The sequence below is a fragment of the Hemitrygon akajei genome, chromosome 15 (genome assembly GCF_048418815.1).
Source record: "Hemitrygon akajei chromosome 15, sHemAka1.3, whole genome shotgun sequence".
Lineage (NCBI taxonomy): Eukaryota > Metazoa > Chordata > Chondrichthyes > Myliobatiformes > Dasyatidae > Hemitrygon > Hemitrygon akajei.
The window spans coordinates 72808353-72825680 of record NC_133138.1 but is presented as its reverse complement, the minus strand read 5'-3'; the positions used below and the strand labels follow the sequence as shown (position 1 = coordinate 72825680).

General features: G+C 42.5%; 1 protein-coding gene across 2 annotated transcripts in view; it reads right to left on the bottom strand.

Annotated features, from left to right (window-relative positions):
- LOC140739445 (lateral signaling target protein 2 homolog) overlaps positions 1–10556 on the bottom strand; it is a 44758-nt gene extending 34202 nt beyond the window's left edge. For both annotated transcript variants that reach the window (XM_073067748.1, XM_073067749.1), the window contains exon 1: positions 10035–10556. In XM_073067748.1, coding sequence (XP_072923849.1) covers positions 10035–10076 — 42 coding nt within the window. In that variant the 5' untranslated portion in view covers positions 10077–10556. The remainder of the gene's footprint in view (positions 1–10034) is intronic.
- Positions 10557–17328: the final 6772 nt, after the last annotated feature.

Genomic DNA, 17328 nt, shown 5'->3' with positions numbered 1-17328 from the left:
CCGCCCTCTCCTGATTCCATCTACTGTTGCATTAACAAATTTGGATATTTGACACACATTGTCTTCAGCCAAATCATTTATGAATTTAGTGGTAAGTCACAGCCCATAGACGTATCAATCTCTTTGGTACTCAGCCAGTCATATCCTGTCAATCTGAGGGGATTATTTTATTCCCAACATTTCTTTTTGTCTAATAACCAATTCTCAATCTGTGCCAATTTATCCCAACTCTGTGTGATCTAACCAATTTCTCTTAGGATTTTATCAGAAGTCTTCCGAAAACTCAAACATCATAACTACTGATCCATCTTTAGCATTTATACCTATTACAAGCTTGTACTCCAGAAGATTATGTAGACCAGAGGGGGTGGGATTATTATTATGTAGATACAACTTTCCTTTCATAAATCCATGATGGCCCTGTAGTAGGTCCATACTATAAACCTCTTAGAGTGCCCTGTTATTCTATCTTTCATTACAGCACTTTCCTTTACTGACTTTAAGCCAAGAGGCCGGCAGAGGCCTCATTTACTCATTGATTTAAAAAATAAATTTAAGTTGTTCTTGTCTTGCATCTTAATTCTCTCCCCCCCCCCCCCAATAAAACAGGCAGGTATTTAACTCATTAGTTTCTGCTGTTGCTGAGAAAGGAAGTGATGCTCAATGTTCTAAAATACATGTCAGCTCTTACTTCCCTTTCAAGGCAAGTGCAGACCACTGAGGCAATTGCTTCCATTTTATCAAGTGCATAAAGATGAATAACATTCATCACACCTACTACTGAAGCAAAATAATCACTGTTTGTGTCAGGTGAGATGGAAATTGTAGAGTCCGAGATGAAATTCATTTGGGTGAAAACACACAACTCTAAGAGGAACATTGATTCTTTTTATAAATGAACTTTATGCCCAAATGATTCCTAAGGTTGTCATAGCTGGGGGTGGTAGTGGAGATAAGCTCCCACTCTATATAAACTGCTCCAAATGGCGTGCAACTCTGACAATCAAGTCCAACTCTTGGCCTTCATGTGCGGCTTAGCTACTAGGCCCAGTGGATCTATGTCTTCTGACAAGTGAAGGGCAAAGGCTGACCACTGGCACCTCAAAACTGGCTGCTTCGGGCAGGGGGGGCTCGTCAGACTTTGACGGCAGCCTGGCCAGGAGAAGCAAAACTCTGATTTTAAACCTCTGCTACCTTGTGTCCATACTCACCCATGGGAAAGGCTTCAGGAGTAAACCCCAAGGAAGAAATCTGGAGCTGGGGTCTCTAAGGCAGTTTGCAACATCTGTGACGACACTGGTGCCAAGCTGTATCGGCACTTGAACTTCCCTTGGACTATATCAGTGACGTGGAGAGGGGGAATCCCACTGCATGGGCAACAGCCAGTTCTTCAAATCTTCCAGTCCAGGCTTGCCCCCTGGGAAGGACACAGTCCACCAGAAGTGCAAACCCACATTCCCCTGGGATCATCAATGGCCTACTATGCCCAAAATGTATTTTGTAGGAGGTCAAATATCTAAATTAATTTGGACCCAGAATTTTATTCTAATGAACACAATTATTAAATCAGTCTGGTGTTTACAATTGCCACATCTCAGGAGGAGCAGTTCCAAATTTAATTATGTCAGACTTAGTAAAACTGTGAAGCACCTATACATGTGTCCGTGTCTACAGAAAGACTTGAAGCGCACACATCTAGTTCAATTTTCTTTTGCAAGTGGAAGAGGTAATAGCTGGTTTGTGATGGAAGCAGTCACAATAATCACAAAGAAACATCACAAACTATTTACACAAGTCATTAAAACACTTATTTTTGTAAAACATTAAACAAATTCAAAGGAAGTCATAGGAGTCTGAAACATGGATCTAACTTTGTGATTACTTTAAGCAAGGCACACGTCTCATGTGGTGGTGCTGGTGCCTTGACCTATGTAATTCTCTTTTTTTAAAAAACATAAAACCTGTAATTATTTAAATGAACAAGAATTGTTAATCAACATTTACAATATTATTCAAACACTGCTGAAGCATTAAATACACAACACTCCTCCCTGCTTAACTAGAAACCCCAATTTAATACTCAACTTTATACGTATACTACACAACACAGTAAATTTTAAATTGTTCCATTTAGGCTTAAAGATTAAATCACTGGGGAGGCTTTTTTCCTCTTGTGGGATAATGTCTTTCCTGACAAGAGAAATCACGCTGTTTTGCAGGTGAGACCTGTCATTGTGAAAATAATCTCAGGTTTGTGCATCTTGATCTTGGGAAGGTGCATTTAGTTCACTGGAGTATTCCCTTATTAATCCGTCTATTGCTGCCTTTACGATCTGATCGCTCCTGGTTTCCTCATCCACATCATCTGATGAACTCTGTTTTCAATATCTTCATTGACTTCTTTATTTTAGTCATCTATTCATCCAGCTGGGCTTTGGTCTTTGCATCTTCTTTTACAAGCAGCTTTTTGTCTCCCACTTGAAGATCATGCAATAACCTTAATGCACACAAAGCAGATTCTGGTTCTTTATATTCACAAAAGCTGAATGCTTGCAACTTTTTTGAAGCTCCTTGAACTCTCTCAGCTTAAAACCAAGCCACATTTTGCAAGTAACTGCCTGATTAACATATCAGAGGCTTTCTCAGATATGTAACCACCAAAAATTTTTGTAGTCGGACCGCTGCTTTCTTCATCTCATGATTCCTCTGAGCAGCATGGTTCTTCCTTGGTCTAAAGCGCTTTCCAACCAGAAGCAAAGAGGTTGGCACCAACACCTGTTTGCCACCTGCTGAGGAACACTTCATGGCATATAGCATGGAGACAGTTTTGGCATCATCTGGTATCTTTCTTAATTCACTTTTAGGTGGCTTCATTGCAAGGGATGTGGCATGCAGATTGAGAATAGATCTCTGATCCAGTTGTGGTTGTATCAGCCAATCATGCACCCATGATGCTGGTCCTCCTGTTCTTACCATGTACAAGCTTAATGTCTCTTGTTGGTTGTTGCGTTTCACTGGTATGAATGCCAGTCCCACAGGAGTTATCTTTTCTCCAGTACAAGTTCTTAGTAGGATGTCTGCAGGCTTCAGTTTATTGTTTTTGAAATGCTATGAAAAATCATTTTATGGAATTACAGTGACAGCTAAACCAGTGTACAATTCCATTTTAATTAGACAGTCATATTGCTCATCTCCTGTTAGTTTTCAAGTTGTAGCTCTCAAGGTTAGCCAGTCCTGTGTCACCCTCATCAGTATTAGATTTTTCATCAACAGCTTGCAGATTAGTGCTGTTACTGAAACTGCGACTTGACTTTTAGCTTTTAATTTTTGTCTGCCCAACGTCCTGTTTGTATGTGTCCCACTTGGTTGCATTTTCTGTAAGTTTCACCCTTAAATCTGCATTGATCTGTTATAAGAGAGACACTGGCACAATGGTAACACAATTCATTCGGCCGGACTGGTTTCTGTTTAGACACTGCATATTTGTTCATGGTCACTTTCATTCCTGACTGCAACTCAATTGTGTGTCTGTGGTTTCCATTGAAACAGCAATTTCAACTGTTCTTTTAAATGCAAGTTGTGCTTCAATTAGGAGCCATTTTTGAATGCTTTCTTGTAAGATTCCACAAACTAAACAATCTCTTGCTGCATCATTAATTCCATTACCAAACTGATAATGCTCAGACAATCTCTTAAATTCAGCCACATATGCTGAAATGGACTCCCTTTCTTTTTGATTCCACTTATGAAACCCAAAGCATTCTGCAATCAACAATGTTTGATTCTAAATGTTCCTGCATCACTTTCACAATATCATCAAAACTAATTTCAGATGGTTTGATTTGAGCAGTCAAACTTCAAAGCAAGCTATGCCTTTGAACTCTGTGCACATAGGAAAAATTGTATTCATTTCTCATTGGCTATATCATTTGCTTCAAAATACTATTCAATTTGCTCAGTATATAAAATCCAGTTATCTGTTGTGTAATGAAACATGTCTATCTTTCTGATGTAATCAGCTATTTCTGCTCGTTTTTCTGATGATCATCACCCAGTACTCACTTGTTATGAGCACTGAATTCTTCTGTTTACTGCCTTTTTATAACTTGACTTTCTCTGCACTTGCTGGGCTTCATTTATTATGTTTAAACTCTGTTCCTCGTTGCACTTTTGGTTTAAAAATGCACTTTTTAAAGATGTACTTTTTTTGGCATCTTAAAAAAAGAACCTCACCACCGATGTTACGTTTTGTAACTTCAAAACATGAAAACAAATTCAAAGCAAGACATAGAAGTCTGAATTGTGAGTCTAACTTTGTTTACTTTTAGGTGCACAAGTATCATGTGGTAGTGGGATGACATATGCAATTCACTTATTTTTTTACATACAGGCCCTAATGAACTATTTAAATGGACAAGAAGACTAATAAATGACGTGTCTACAATATTACTCAAACAGTACCGAGACATTACCTACGCACTCAAATCCCAAGCAGCATTATGAAGAGCTCATTGCAACTTCAATAAAAAAAAAATTGGCAAGCCCTCTTCAAGATATGAAAACTGGGGCTTTCCAAAAATACACCACGTGCTTAAAAATTAAAAAACCTCAAATCACCAGGTCGCGCATTACAGAGTGCTGAATGCGTTCAAATTCTTTTCATTGTTATTTGGATGACAATCTTTGCATCTACAATGCAGACCCACCCAGTTAGAAACATATGTATTTCCTCTCCAGGCTACAAAACAGTCTAGTAAAAGGTTTATTAAATCTCAGAAGTTAAATCTATCTGTAGAAATGAGTTTTAAGTACCTACTTTAGACACACATGGCCCGGGGGATGGAATACATTAGGCTAGGTGAGCCAAAATTCTTCAGATTTTGTGACACATTGTAAAAGTATAGAAAAACAGAAAACAATTGATATCTCCACAACAACATGCTGCAGGAATTCAGCAGGTCAGGCAGCATCTATGGAAATGAATAAAGAGTTGACATTTTGGGCTGAGACCTTCTTCAGGATTGGAAAGGAGGTGGGAAAAAGCCAGAATAAGAAAGTGGGGGGAGGGCAGGAGGGTAGTTAGAAGGTGATAGGCAAAGCTTGTTGTGTGGGAAAAGTAAAAGGCTGGAGAGGGAGGAATTTGATAGGAGAGGAGTGTGGACCTTAGGAGAATGGAAAGGAGGGAGAACCCTAGGGGAGGTGATAGGCAGTCTGCTCCATTCTCCAAAAGTGCAACTTCCTGGTGGCCAATCATTTTAATTCTGATTCCAATTTCAACACGTTAGTCCGTGGCTTCCTCTTGTACAAAAATGAGGCCACCCTCAGGGTGGAGGAGCAACACCTTATATTCTTTCTGGGTAGCCTCCAACCTGATGGTATGAATATTGATTTCTCTTTCCTGTAAAAAAAAAATTCCCTCCCCTCTTCTTCTATTCCCCAATCTGGCTTCCCCCCCTCCTTCCCCTTCACTTATGGTTCACTATCTTCTATCAGATTCATTCCACTCCAGCCCTTTACCTTTTCCACCCTCCTGGCTTCACCTATCACCTTCTAGCTAGGCTCCTCCTCCTCCATCCAACTTCTTAATTCTGGCATCTTCCCACTTCCTTTCCAGTCCTGAAGAAGGGTTTCAGCCTAAAAAGTCAACTGTTCATTTATTTCCATAGATGTTGCCCGACTTGCTAAGTTCCTCTAGCATTTTGTGTGCATTGCTCCAGATTTCCATCATCTGCAGAATTTCTTGTGTTTGTGATATCTCCACTACACTCTATAATAGAGAACAAACACCTGAATAGTGAATCAGCTTCCCTTTTCTCCATAACCCCATTTTGCCCCAACCATTCTCTTGTCAATTCAAACCTGGAACCCCAAAATAATGTTTAAAAATGTTCTTTTTCTATTTCCCATTACTTTCAAGGATTCTGATAATGATGTTGTTTCCCAACAAGATTTGAATTTGGTGGTAGCAAAACCAAACAGGATTTAAATCTACTACTTACTTTGTGCTGCATCCAGAACTTAGATTGGAAGTGGAACTGTAAGCAGCATTGAGCAAGTACAACTGGGGTCAAACCCCTTCACAATCAATGTATGCAACGGACATGAGGGTGATATGAAAACCAATGCATACAAATGAAGCTGAAATTTTCTGATGTGGCTCTTAAGACATCCACTTCCTAAGGGGAAATGCAGCTTGAAATCATGAAAAAGATTCATATTTATACAAGTGAGAACAAGTGTACAAGAGCAGAAGGCAAAATCTGTGCTGTTTAGACAATATATTGCTTATTCATTCCCCTGTTCAATTCTTCTGACTAGTCAAGCAGCGAGCATCACATAACATGAGGGAAAGTTAAACTGAATAATTTAATTTTTCTTCCAGGCACTTATTCTTCTTCACTGAAAATTTCCTAATAGAATATCACTTCTTTATTTGCAACCAGAGCAGCAGATTGAAAAAGCTACCCCAGGGTGTTGGATTGGTTATACCTTCACATTATTTTTATAAAAAGAAAAAAAAAGATTCGTTTGCATAAAAGTGATTCAGGATTTGCCACAGGAGGTGGCTGGTAATCATTAGTCCACCTACTCAGATTGCACTCTGCTGACTTCATCATGGTTAAACAAAATAACCTATTTGACTTCATTCTTCTTTTGCCTGAACAAGCTGCCAGGAGATTATAAACTTGGCTTTCTCTGTCCCAATTCCTACCATTTCTTTTCATGCTCTCAAACCCAAAGCACAAACAAAGTCTAGTTGTCTGAACACACTGAATATCTTCTGCTCTTCCATCCATCCATCACCAGGTCTGTCATATGAACCATCAATAGCAATTCAACCCATTCACATCCACTTTTGGTGTCTGCCTGACTGAGCCAACTAGCACCTTGAACAAACATGCATTTTTTTCCCTTCAGTACAAAATGTTTTGTTGAGGAAATCACAATGGGTCTGAACTCCACCCATCTTTTTGCAGTTATTTTTAATACCCATTGTTCCAGTTCCTACTGAAACTCTCCCCAGTCTCTCGCATGTTAATGATCATTAGTCCTCTTATGTAGACCCACTGCAACCTAAACAAATGTTCACTCCTCCCTCATCGTACATGATCACTATTGCTATTCCAGTTTTTCCTCATCCACAGGCTGATTCCGCATTAATGAAGCCCTGCATAAACTTCAATCAATCATTTCAAAAGACTTGGCAAAAATGTTCTAAAACTCTTAGTACTGGGAACTGGAGGACATCGTCAGAGCTGACAGTTAACAATGTTGACTTCGGAACCATTGGATGCTAAAATTAGCTCCGACTTTATTGTTGGGGATCAAATGCTGGGCTTTTGAGCCAATGGTACAGCATGCTGGCAAATAGCCCACAGAGGATATTTGTGTTTTTTATATTATTTTATTCAGCCCAAATAGTTGCCAAACTAATGACAGAATTAACAAAGCCATTCTTTCTTTGCCACATAATTAGGTGGCAGCGATCTTACACTTTGAATTTGACCTAGAATGGCAAAGCTTCCACTTTAGAGCACAGCTTAGGGAATAAAGGGCTATCATCTCTACATAATAGTTTTGACATTCATATCTTTCACCTACCAGTGCCAAAATTTATTGGATTAGGGAAGGAAACAAACTCAAATGGTCAAAGTGGCTGGTATGGGAAATAAGAAAATACATTAAGGAGCCAGCTTTTTTTTTAAATGGCATATTGAATAGGTAGAAGCCCATGGACTACTGATGACTTCCTTCGAGGAGAAGGTGTTGACCAACTCTGAGCTGATGTCCTAGCCTTAAAAAAATAGAAATCTTAATATTGATAATCTTGCTAAATTATGAAGTCATTGGACAATTTGTTCCAAGATGGTTACCACAATTCTATTGGAAAAGTGAAACAATATTCCTTATGGATGACTATCACTCAACTTAAAGCAGTCTGCAATGTACAAATCTACCTTGTTTATATAGCATATAGACATAAGAATGAAGGGGAAGACAAGCATGGTTGCTCCATTTTGACTAATTTTCCCCAATTATTAAAATTATAAAGCATCTGTGGGTCTTTAAAAATGTATTCAGGTAATCAATGCAGGGATAGTTGGTTTTCAGCATATGCAAGCAACATTAAATCCTATGATATGATAAAGGAGGAAAATTAGCCACCTCACAATCATTCTCAGAGTGACACTGTCTTAATATTTGTAGGCATTATGAATAATTAAACAAAAAGCAAATTTCCATCCACACAAAATGATCAACTTTCCTCCAGTGAAGATTTACCGCTGATGCAAGTAGTGTTGGATTTCCAGAGAGCAAGTTTCATATATTTGAATTTAACTTTATCTTTGTTGTAAAAGAATAGCAGGACAATCGAATGATTTTGGTGATTGAGGAAATAGCTAATTTTCATTCTACAATTTGAACAAGAGGACATTTCAGCACATTACATTATCTAGTTAACAGGGAAAGTTGAGCTAGTTGAGATTGCATTGTTGATTACTGCCTATTCAATGACTCATTGGTAACATCGTACAGGTAGCATTTTTACTTACATAACAACTGGTTGTGCAAGTTGTAATAAAAAATTAAATCATAAATACAATTCCACTTATGCTTAATCATGCATAAAATGACTTAATTACACTGACATTTCACTTGTCTTCATTTAAAAAAAAACATATTTAGACCACAAGATATAGGAGTAGAATTAGGTCATTTAGGCGAATGAGTCTGAGCTGCCATTTCAGCATGCCTGATCTAGTTTTCCTCTCAGCCTCATTCTCCTGCCTTCTCCTTTGAAGAACATGAAGCAAAATGATCCAGGTTATAGCTTTTCAAGTTAGTCAGCTTCCACACGTGGCAATGGTGCTGTATTTTTAAAGTAAGTTGATACTACGAATATATTAACTGTGAATTTGGAAGTTTCACACTATATTTTATTATGATTAAAAGTTTTGAAATATATAAAGATAATGAGTGTATGTGGAGTGAGTCAACAGGCCCTCCAGGTCAAGTACACTAGATCATAATTGAAATATTATTTAGGTAAGAATGTTGGACTTGTTGCTTGTGGAATTCTGCTCACACAAGAGTTTGCATCCTCAAGAGCTGATGAGGAAAAAAGTCAGGAAGGCTAGTTGCTTTGGTCAAGCTAAAATGAAAGCACATAATTATCTATAACTGAAGAATAACCATGCACGTCAGATCTTTACATATCGCCATACTTATTTACCAAGTTCTCCAGCAGCCAATTAACAAAAATTTCCTCAGTGTACAAGTGCAGACACAGAAAACAAGAATCTGGGTGGTTCAGATATTGGTTGTTTCCGATATTAATCATTGGGTTGATTTAAAAAAAAAATCACGAATGAATTTGAATGCAAGTTAACTCAGCTTGAGAGTAAATAGTAATTTCCATTGTATTAGGAAATCAATGCAAGTGATTGCAATCAAATTAACATTTTCATTTGTTAATTTGAGGCAGAAGCCTCGGAATACAGAAAGTTTGATTCGGTATAAATCCAGTTATCACAAGTTTCTTCCTCCTTGTCGTCAAAAGGTGATAATACCTCTATAACTTTGCAAATTTCGTCTCAGAATCCGCGTCATATTGAATTGCCTCAAACCTTCCCAAAATTGAATTTATTTGTCAAGTTAATGGGCTAACTATTTCCAGTGATGCAATTTGCAAGTTCTGTCTTGCTAATGATCAACTAGTCACGACGAATATAACGAACATCATTCAAGCCCTTTTCAACGGTACAGAGCGGGTAGTTGGGAATATTCTACGGAGCAAACAAAACTAACCAGCGATCGTTAAAAATAAAGTCAGGTCAGAGAACAACTTACTTAGACGCCCAATCTCCTTAAACTGGAATTACGAATTAAAACTAAAAAGCCAATCAATGGAAGTGCAACATCAACAAAGCTGGAAACATAGTCTTTTAAAGTTCGTCATGAACGTAAGGAAATGTAACAGTAAGGAAAGGAAAATTTGAGCGACATGGACGGACTGTAAAATATTCTCTTACTTTGGGCTTGTAGAGCCATCGCTTCACTGCCGCGGGTAGCATACTGAGTTCTCCGGATACGGTAGTGTTCTTTTATAAAGAACGATTTACAGTGGCCGAATCCACAATCTTGACTGTAATAGCTTGCGGTCCGCTTCAACTTTCCTCAATCACAGCGACATCACGCTATCATAACTGATTGTACATGGCTGCCCTTATGTCAGGTCGGGTATTGTCTCTCCACCGGATAGGCTGGACGAACGTTCACTTTCTTAACATGGTCTTGCCAATTCCCCACCTTCACGAAGACACTAACAGCTTTTCTCCTGTACACGGCGATGTGGACAACACCTCTCGCCGACTAAGCTGGCAGTTCCCCGCTTCTCTTACAGATGGTCGCTCTGCTACAGAGGAAAGCTCAGCTTCTCTCCAAACTAACGCGCCTGCTGACTTCTCGGGGGAAGCCTGACGGACTCCTCGGGCCTCCCATGACCCAATTAGCCAGCAGCCGCAGCTCCTTCCGCCTTCGCTCACCTACCTGACGCATCTACCTGTCTCAATCACTATTCACGCATTGACGCGCCTGAAATGACCCCGCCCTCCGACCAATGGTCCTGCCCGAAGATCACGCCGACCCCGCCTTCCGCCTGACTTGGGCAGGGATACGCACGCTGCGTTTCGCTTGATTCAGCAGCACTTATTCCTAACGCCCAGGTGGTATAGCGATATTTGACAGAATGACTGAGCAGTCTATCCCATTCTTCCACAGGACTGCTCTGTGCGTCAGCTACAGGTTATTGGCAGCATCCTTATACTTCTCAAGCCATGGACCAGTGATTCCCAGGGAGAAAGTTGCATTTTTCTATTTCAAAGATGCTTTGGTTTCATTCTCTCCAACTGCCTGATATTCTCTCCCAGCGACGGATCTTGGAATGAAATGCAACCCGAGTGAATCTGCAGATGCTGGAAATAAATAAAAAAACACAAAATGCTGGCAGAACTCAGCAGGCCAGACAGCATCTATGGGAGGAGGTAATAACGACGTTTCGGTCCGAAACCCTTCGTCAGGAGTGAAGTAACATGGGTTGGTCGAGGGGGGAATAAGAAGTGGGGGGAGGGATGAAGTAGAGAGCTGGGAAGTGATAGGCTGAAGGGAAATGGGCTGGGGGAAGGTGAAGAACTATGGGAAATAAAAGAGAAAGAAAGGTAGGGCTGGGGGGAGAGATTATAGTGAGGGGGGAAAAGAGAGAAAGAGAACCAGACTAAAATAATAGGGATGGGGGTAAGGGTGGGGGGCAGGGGTATCAACAGAGGTCAGTGAGTTGGATGTTCATGCCGGCAGGTAGGAGGCTACCTAGGCGGGAGATAAGGTATTGCTCCATCGACCTGCGTGTGGCCTCATCTTGACGGTAGATGAGGCCATGGACAGACATGTCGGAGTGGGAGTGGTCTGTGGAATTGAAGTGTGTGGCCACAGGGAGATCCCGCCACTGCTGGAGGACTGAGCGCCGGTGTTCGGCGAAATGGTCTCCCAGTCTGCGGTGGGTCTCCCCAAAGTATAAATGGCCACATCGGGAGCACCGGATACAGTATATCACCCCAGCTGACTCGCAGGTGAAGTGGTGCCTCACCTGAAAGGACTGTCGGGGGCCTGGGATGGTAGTGAGGGAAGAAGTGTGGGGGCAGGTGTAGCACTTCTTCCGTTTGCAGGGATGAGTGCCCGGAGGGAGGTCGGTGGGGAGGGATGGGGGGGGGGGATGAATGGACAAGGGAGTCGCGTAGGGAGCGATCCCTGCGGAAAGCCGAGAGTGGGGGGGGGGGGGGGAAGATGTGTCTGGTGGTGGGATCACGTAGGAGGTGGCGGAAGTTACGGAGGATTATACGTTGGATCTGTAGGCTGGTAGGGTGATAGGTGAGGACCAGGGGGACTCTATCCCTGGTGGGCTGGCTGGGGGATGGGGTGAGGGCAGAGGTGCATGAAATACGGGAGACGCGATGGAGGGCAGAGTTGATGGTGGACGAAGGGAAGCCCCTTTCTTTAAAAAAGGAAGGCATCTCCTTTGTCCTAGAATGAAAAGCCTCATCCTGAGAGCAGATGCGGCGGAGGCGGAGGAATTGAGAGAAAGGGATAGCATCTTTGCAGGAGACGGTGGGAGGAGGAATAGTCTAGGTAGCTGTGGGAATTAGTAGGTTTGTAGTAGACGTTGGTGGATAGGCTGTCTCTAGAGATAGAAACAGAAAGATCTAGAAAGGGAAGGAAGGTGTCCGGAAATAGACCAGGTGAATTTGGGGGGGGGGGGGTGAAAGTTGGAGGCGAAGTTAATGAAGTCGACGAGCTCAGCATGCGTGCAGGAAGCAGCACCGATGCAGTCGTCGATATAACGCAAGAAAAGAGGAGGACAGATACCGGTGTAGGCTTAGAACATAGATTGCTCCACATGGCCGACAAAAAGGCAGGCATAACTGGGACCCATGCGGGTGCCCATGGCTACACCTTTAGTTTGGAGGAAGTGGGAGGAGCCAAAGGAGAAATTGTTAAGGGTGAGGACTAATTCCGCGAGGCGGAGAAGAGTGGTGGTAGAGGGTGACTGGCTGGGTCTGGAATCCAGGAAGAAACGGAGAGCTTGGAGACCTTTCTGGTGGGGGATAGAGGTATATAGGGACTGGACGTCCATGGTGAAAATGAGGTGGTGGGGGCCAGGGAACTTGAAATTTTTGAAGAGATGTAAAGCATGGGAAGGGATTGAACAAGGGGAGATAAAACAGAGTTGAGATAGGCAGAAATGAGTTCAGTGGGGCAGGAGCAAGCAGAGACAATGGGTCTGCCTGGACAGGCAGGTTTGTGAATCTTAGGTAGGAGATAGAAACGGGAAGTGCGGGGTGTGGGAACTATAAGTTTGCTGGCTGTGGATGGGAGACCTCTCGAGCTGATGAGATCGGAAATGGTTTGGGAGACAATGGATTGGTGCTCCCTAGTGGGGTCATGGTCCAGGGGTAGATAAGAGGAGGTGTCAGCGAGTTGTCATCGTGCCTCTGCTATGTACAGGTTGGTGCGCCAGACGACAACAGCACCCCCCCTTATCAGCGGGTTTGATGGTAAAGTTGGGATTGTTGCGGAGCGAATGGAGAGCAGAGCGTTCAGAGGGGGTAAGGTTGGAATTGGAGCAAGGGGTGGTGAAGTCGAGACGGTTAATGTCCCGACGGCGATTAGAGATGAACAGATCCAGGGCGGGTAGAAGTCCTGGGTGGGGAGTCCATGAGGAGGAGGAGGGTTGGAGACGGGAGAATGGGTCATCGGTGGGGGTGGGAGAGTCCCTACCGAAGAAGTGGGCTCGAAGATGGAGCCGGCAGAAGAAGAGCTCCACATCCTGGTGCACACGGAACTCACTGAGGTGAGGGCGAAGGGGGACAAATGTGAGGCCCTTACTAAGGACAGAGCGCTCAGCCTCAGAGAGAGGAAGGTCGGAGGGAATGGTGAAGACCCAGCAGGGTTGAGAGCTCTGGTCCGAGGGGGGTGGGAGGCTGGTGGAGTCAGCAGGGAAGGGGTGGGGGTGAGAGGAAGCTGAAGCCCCCGAGGGCCCGGGAATGAAATGTTTGTTTTAGGGTTTGTGAAAGGTGCTCCTCGCCTATTGGAGCATCAGTACTGGGGAAGATTGTCTGGAACAGGACACTGTTGTGAGTTTGATTTTCCTTTGAGTGCATTTGGTGGACTTTGTGGAAAATCCAGATACAGCCTGGAATCTCATTCTCAGAGCAGGGCTCACTTTATTCTCATTTTACTCATTTTATTTGTTGCGTGTTTTAAAAAAAAATTATTTAAAAAAAAAATAAAAAAAAGTGCACCTTGGCCTTCTGAGCATGTACCACAGCCTTGCCATTAACAATAATTACAAAGATCACAAAAAATAATTTCAAAGACCCTAATTGCACCAATTAGCCTATTTGGCCTCTGTTCCAAGAGCATTCCTGCTTTCTAAACATGCCTTTCTAAAGTCTTTCCAAACTTGTTTTTGTTTCTTTCCCAGTTCTGATACTTTCCTGGTATGCACCATTAAATACAGGCTGGTTGAGTGGTGTCACAGCAACAAACTTGCACTCAATGTCAGCCACAGCTAAAGAATTGATTGTGGACTTAAGGGAGGAGAAATCAGGTGAACATACACCAGCCTCTCATTGAGGGATTAGCAGTGGAAAGCATAAGTTACTGGGTATCAACTCTCCGGGGACCTGCCCTGGGCCAAACACGTTAATGGAATCTTAGCTTGTTTAGTAGGTTCAAGTGTGGCATCTTGTCAAAGACATTCTGAAAATCTAACCAATATCCATGGACTCTCCTTTGTCTATTCTACCTCAACCATCAGGCTCTTGATCCAGAGGCGATAACTCATCAATAAAGACCCCTCACACCCTCTCCATGAACTGTTTGTTCTTCTGCCATCAGGCAAACGTTACAGGAGCATCAAAACTAAAACCACAAGGCTACTAAACAGCTTCCTCCCACAGGCAGTCAGACTGCTAAATAGCTGCTCTACCTGACTCTGCTTTGGACACTTTTAACTTGCACTGGACTCTTATAACTTGTTTTTAACTGACATGTGGCTGTCGTGTTTTACTATTTATTGTTATGTTTATTATTTAGTGTTGCGTTTGTTATGTTATGATTGCACTGCTCCTGGGAAAGGCTGTCTCATTCTGCCCTGCAGAGCTGAAGTACGGTTAGAATGACAGTAAAGTTTTTGAATCTTGAATCTTGAATCTTCACTTGAACTGTTCCCACAACCTACAGACTTTTAAGGACTCTTTATCATGTGTTCTTGGAATTTGTTGTCTTTTGCACGCTGGTTGTCTGCCCTTTTGGAATGGTCTTTCATTGACTCTATTATGGTTATTGAATTTATTGAGTACACCCACAAGAAAATGAATGTTATGGTTGTATATGATGACATACAGTATATGTACTTCGATAATAAACTTACTTTGAAATTTGACCTTATTTCCACAAAGAATGGCAACAGGTTTGTCAGACAAGATTTCCCCTTAAGGAAACCAGGATGACTTCAGCCTATTTTGTCACATTCATCCAAGTACCCCAAAACCTCATCTGTAATAATGGAGTCCATCATCTTTCCATCCACTGAGGTCAGGCTAACTGTAATTTCCTGTCTTTCCTGCCTATAGTGTTTGTCTCCCTCCCTTCTTAAAGACTGGAGGGACATTTATGATTTCCCAGTCTTTCAGAACCATTCCAGAATCTAGTGATTCTTGAAATATCCTTACTAACGCCTCCACAATTTCTTCAGCTGCCTCTTTCATCACCCTAGGGTGTAGTCTACCTGGTCCAGGTGACTTACCTTCCTTCAGACATTTCAGCTTCCCAAACACCTTCTAAGCAGGTATAGCAACTACACTCACTTCTGCCCCCTGAAGTCTGGAATTTCAGGCAAGCTGCTGGTGTCTTTCACAGCGATGGGATGGCTCTGTTCGACAGAGACAAAAACTCCCTGTTGGGGAAATCCAAGGAAGTAGAATCTGTGTGTATGTTAACAAAGGTTGGTGCACAGACTTCTCTGTACTGAGGAGTCACTATTCTGGAGCAATTGAACATCTTACAATTAACTGCCAGTCACATTACCTGCTCAGGGAATTTACTGTTGTGTTCATCACCACCGTCTACATCCCCCTAAGCACGACTACCAAGGACACACTGGGAGAACTTTACAATATCATCAGCTCTCTACAAAAGAAGCATCCAGATGATCCCTTCGTAATTGGAGGAGACTTCAATCATGTTTACCTGCAGGGCAGTTTAGCCAAATTCCGCTAACGTGTCACCAATGGCCACTCGGGGAACAAAAAGACTGCAGCATGTTTATACAAGCAGACACGGTACTTACAAAGCCATCCCAAGGCCTGAACTTGGCCTTTCTGACCACATCTCCAATATGTTAACTGTTGCTGCTGAAGATGAAGAAACCAGTCAAAAGGATGTTTAAGCAGGCCACCACAAACAGAGAAAACACAGACCTCAAGGAATTTGCCTCATCTGTCACTGGCGACATCAGTAAGTGTCTAGATGACATTGTTACCTCAAGAACAGTCATCTCGTGGTCCAACTAGAAGCTCTGGCTAAATGCAGAGGTGCGCTCCCTACTAAAAGCCCAGGGCACTGTCTTCAAGTCTGATGACAGAACAACTCTCAGCGCAACCAGGAGAAACCTTGTGTTAGGCATCAAGACGGCAAAGACTGCCTACACCCAAAAATTCAGGAAGATCTGCCTGATAATGATCCCCGGTGTATGTGACTGGGCATCAAGGGCATTACTGGTTATGCAAGGAAAAACAGCATTGACTGTACCAGTAATGCCTCCCTCACTAATGCTCCAAACAACTTCTATGCACGCTTTGAGGCATGTACCACAATGCCTCCCAGGTGAGCATCACTGCCTGTAACGGCAGCAGACGTGAGAAAGACTCTGCAGACAGCATTTCATTCTGAGTACTCAGAGTGTGCATACCAGTTCACTGACGTCTTCATGGACTTCTTCAACACTTCACTCTGCTGTCTCCACGTGTTTCAAGTCAGCCACCATCATTGCTGTACCAAAGAACTCTACACTTTCAGAATTGAACTGACTACTGCCTGGTAGCATCATCATGAAGTGCTTTGAATGGCTGGTAATGGCACATATCAAAAGCTCCATTCCTGCCACACTGGACACTCACCAATATGTTTACCGAGAGAACTGCTCTACGGCAGATTCCATAGGATCTATCATGCACATGGCCCTGACACACCTAGAAAACAATGACATTTTTGTCAGAATGCTACTTCTGGATTTCATATTGTCCCACAGACCTTGGTGAACAAACTCCTACGCCTCAGTCTAAACACACCACTGTGCAACTGGCTGTACAGGTACCTACCAGGACTGTGTGCTCAGCCCAATACTGTACATTCTGCTCACACAGGAACACCCAATTAATCACATTGTCAAGTTCACTGATGATACAACAGTGGTGGGGCTCATCAACAACAATAATGTGACAGCCTACACAGGAGGGGGAAGAGCTTGAGGCTTGGTGCCAGGAAAATCACCTCTTCCTCAATGTCAACAATTCAAAGGAGATGCTTTTCAACTTTAGGAGAACTCGCACCACTCATACCCCTCTTTACGTTGATGACACAACAGTGGAAACTGCAAGCAGATTCAAACTCTGGGGAGTGTACATCTTGCACAACCTCCCATGGTCCCAGAGCACATTGTACACAGTCAGGAAAGCTCTCTCTTGTCAGGAGGTTGAAAAGAGCTTGACT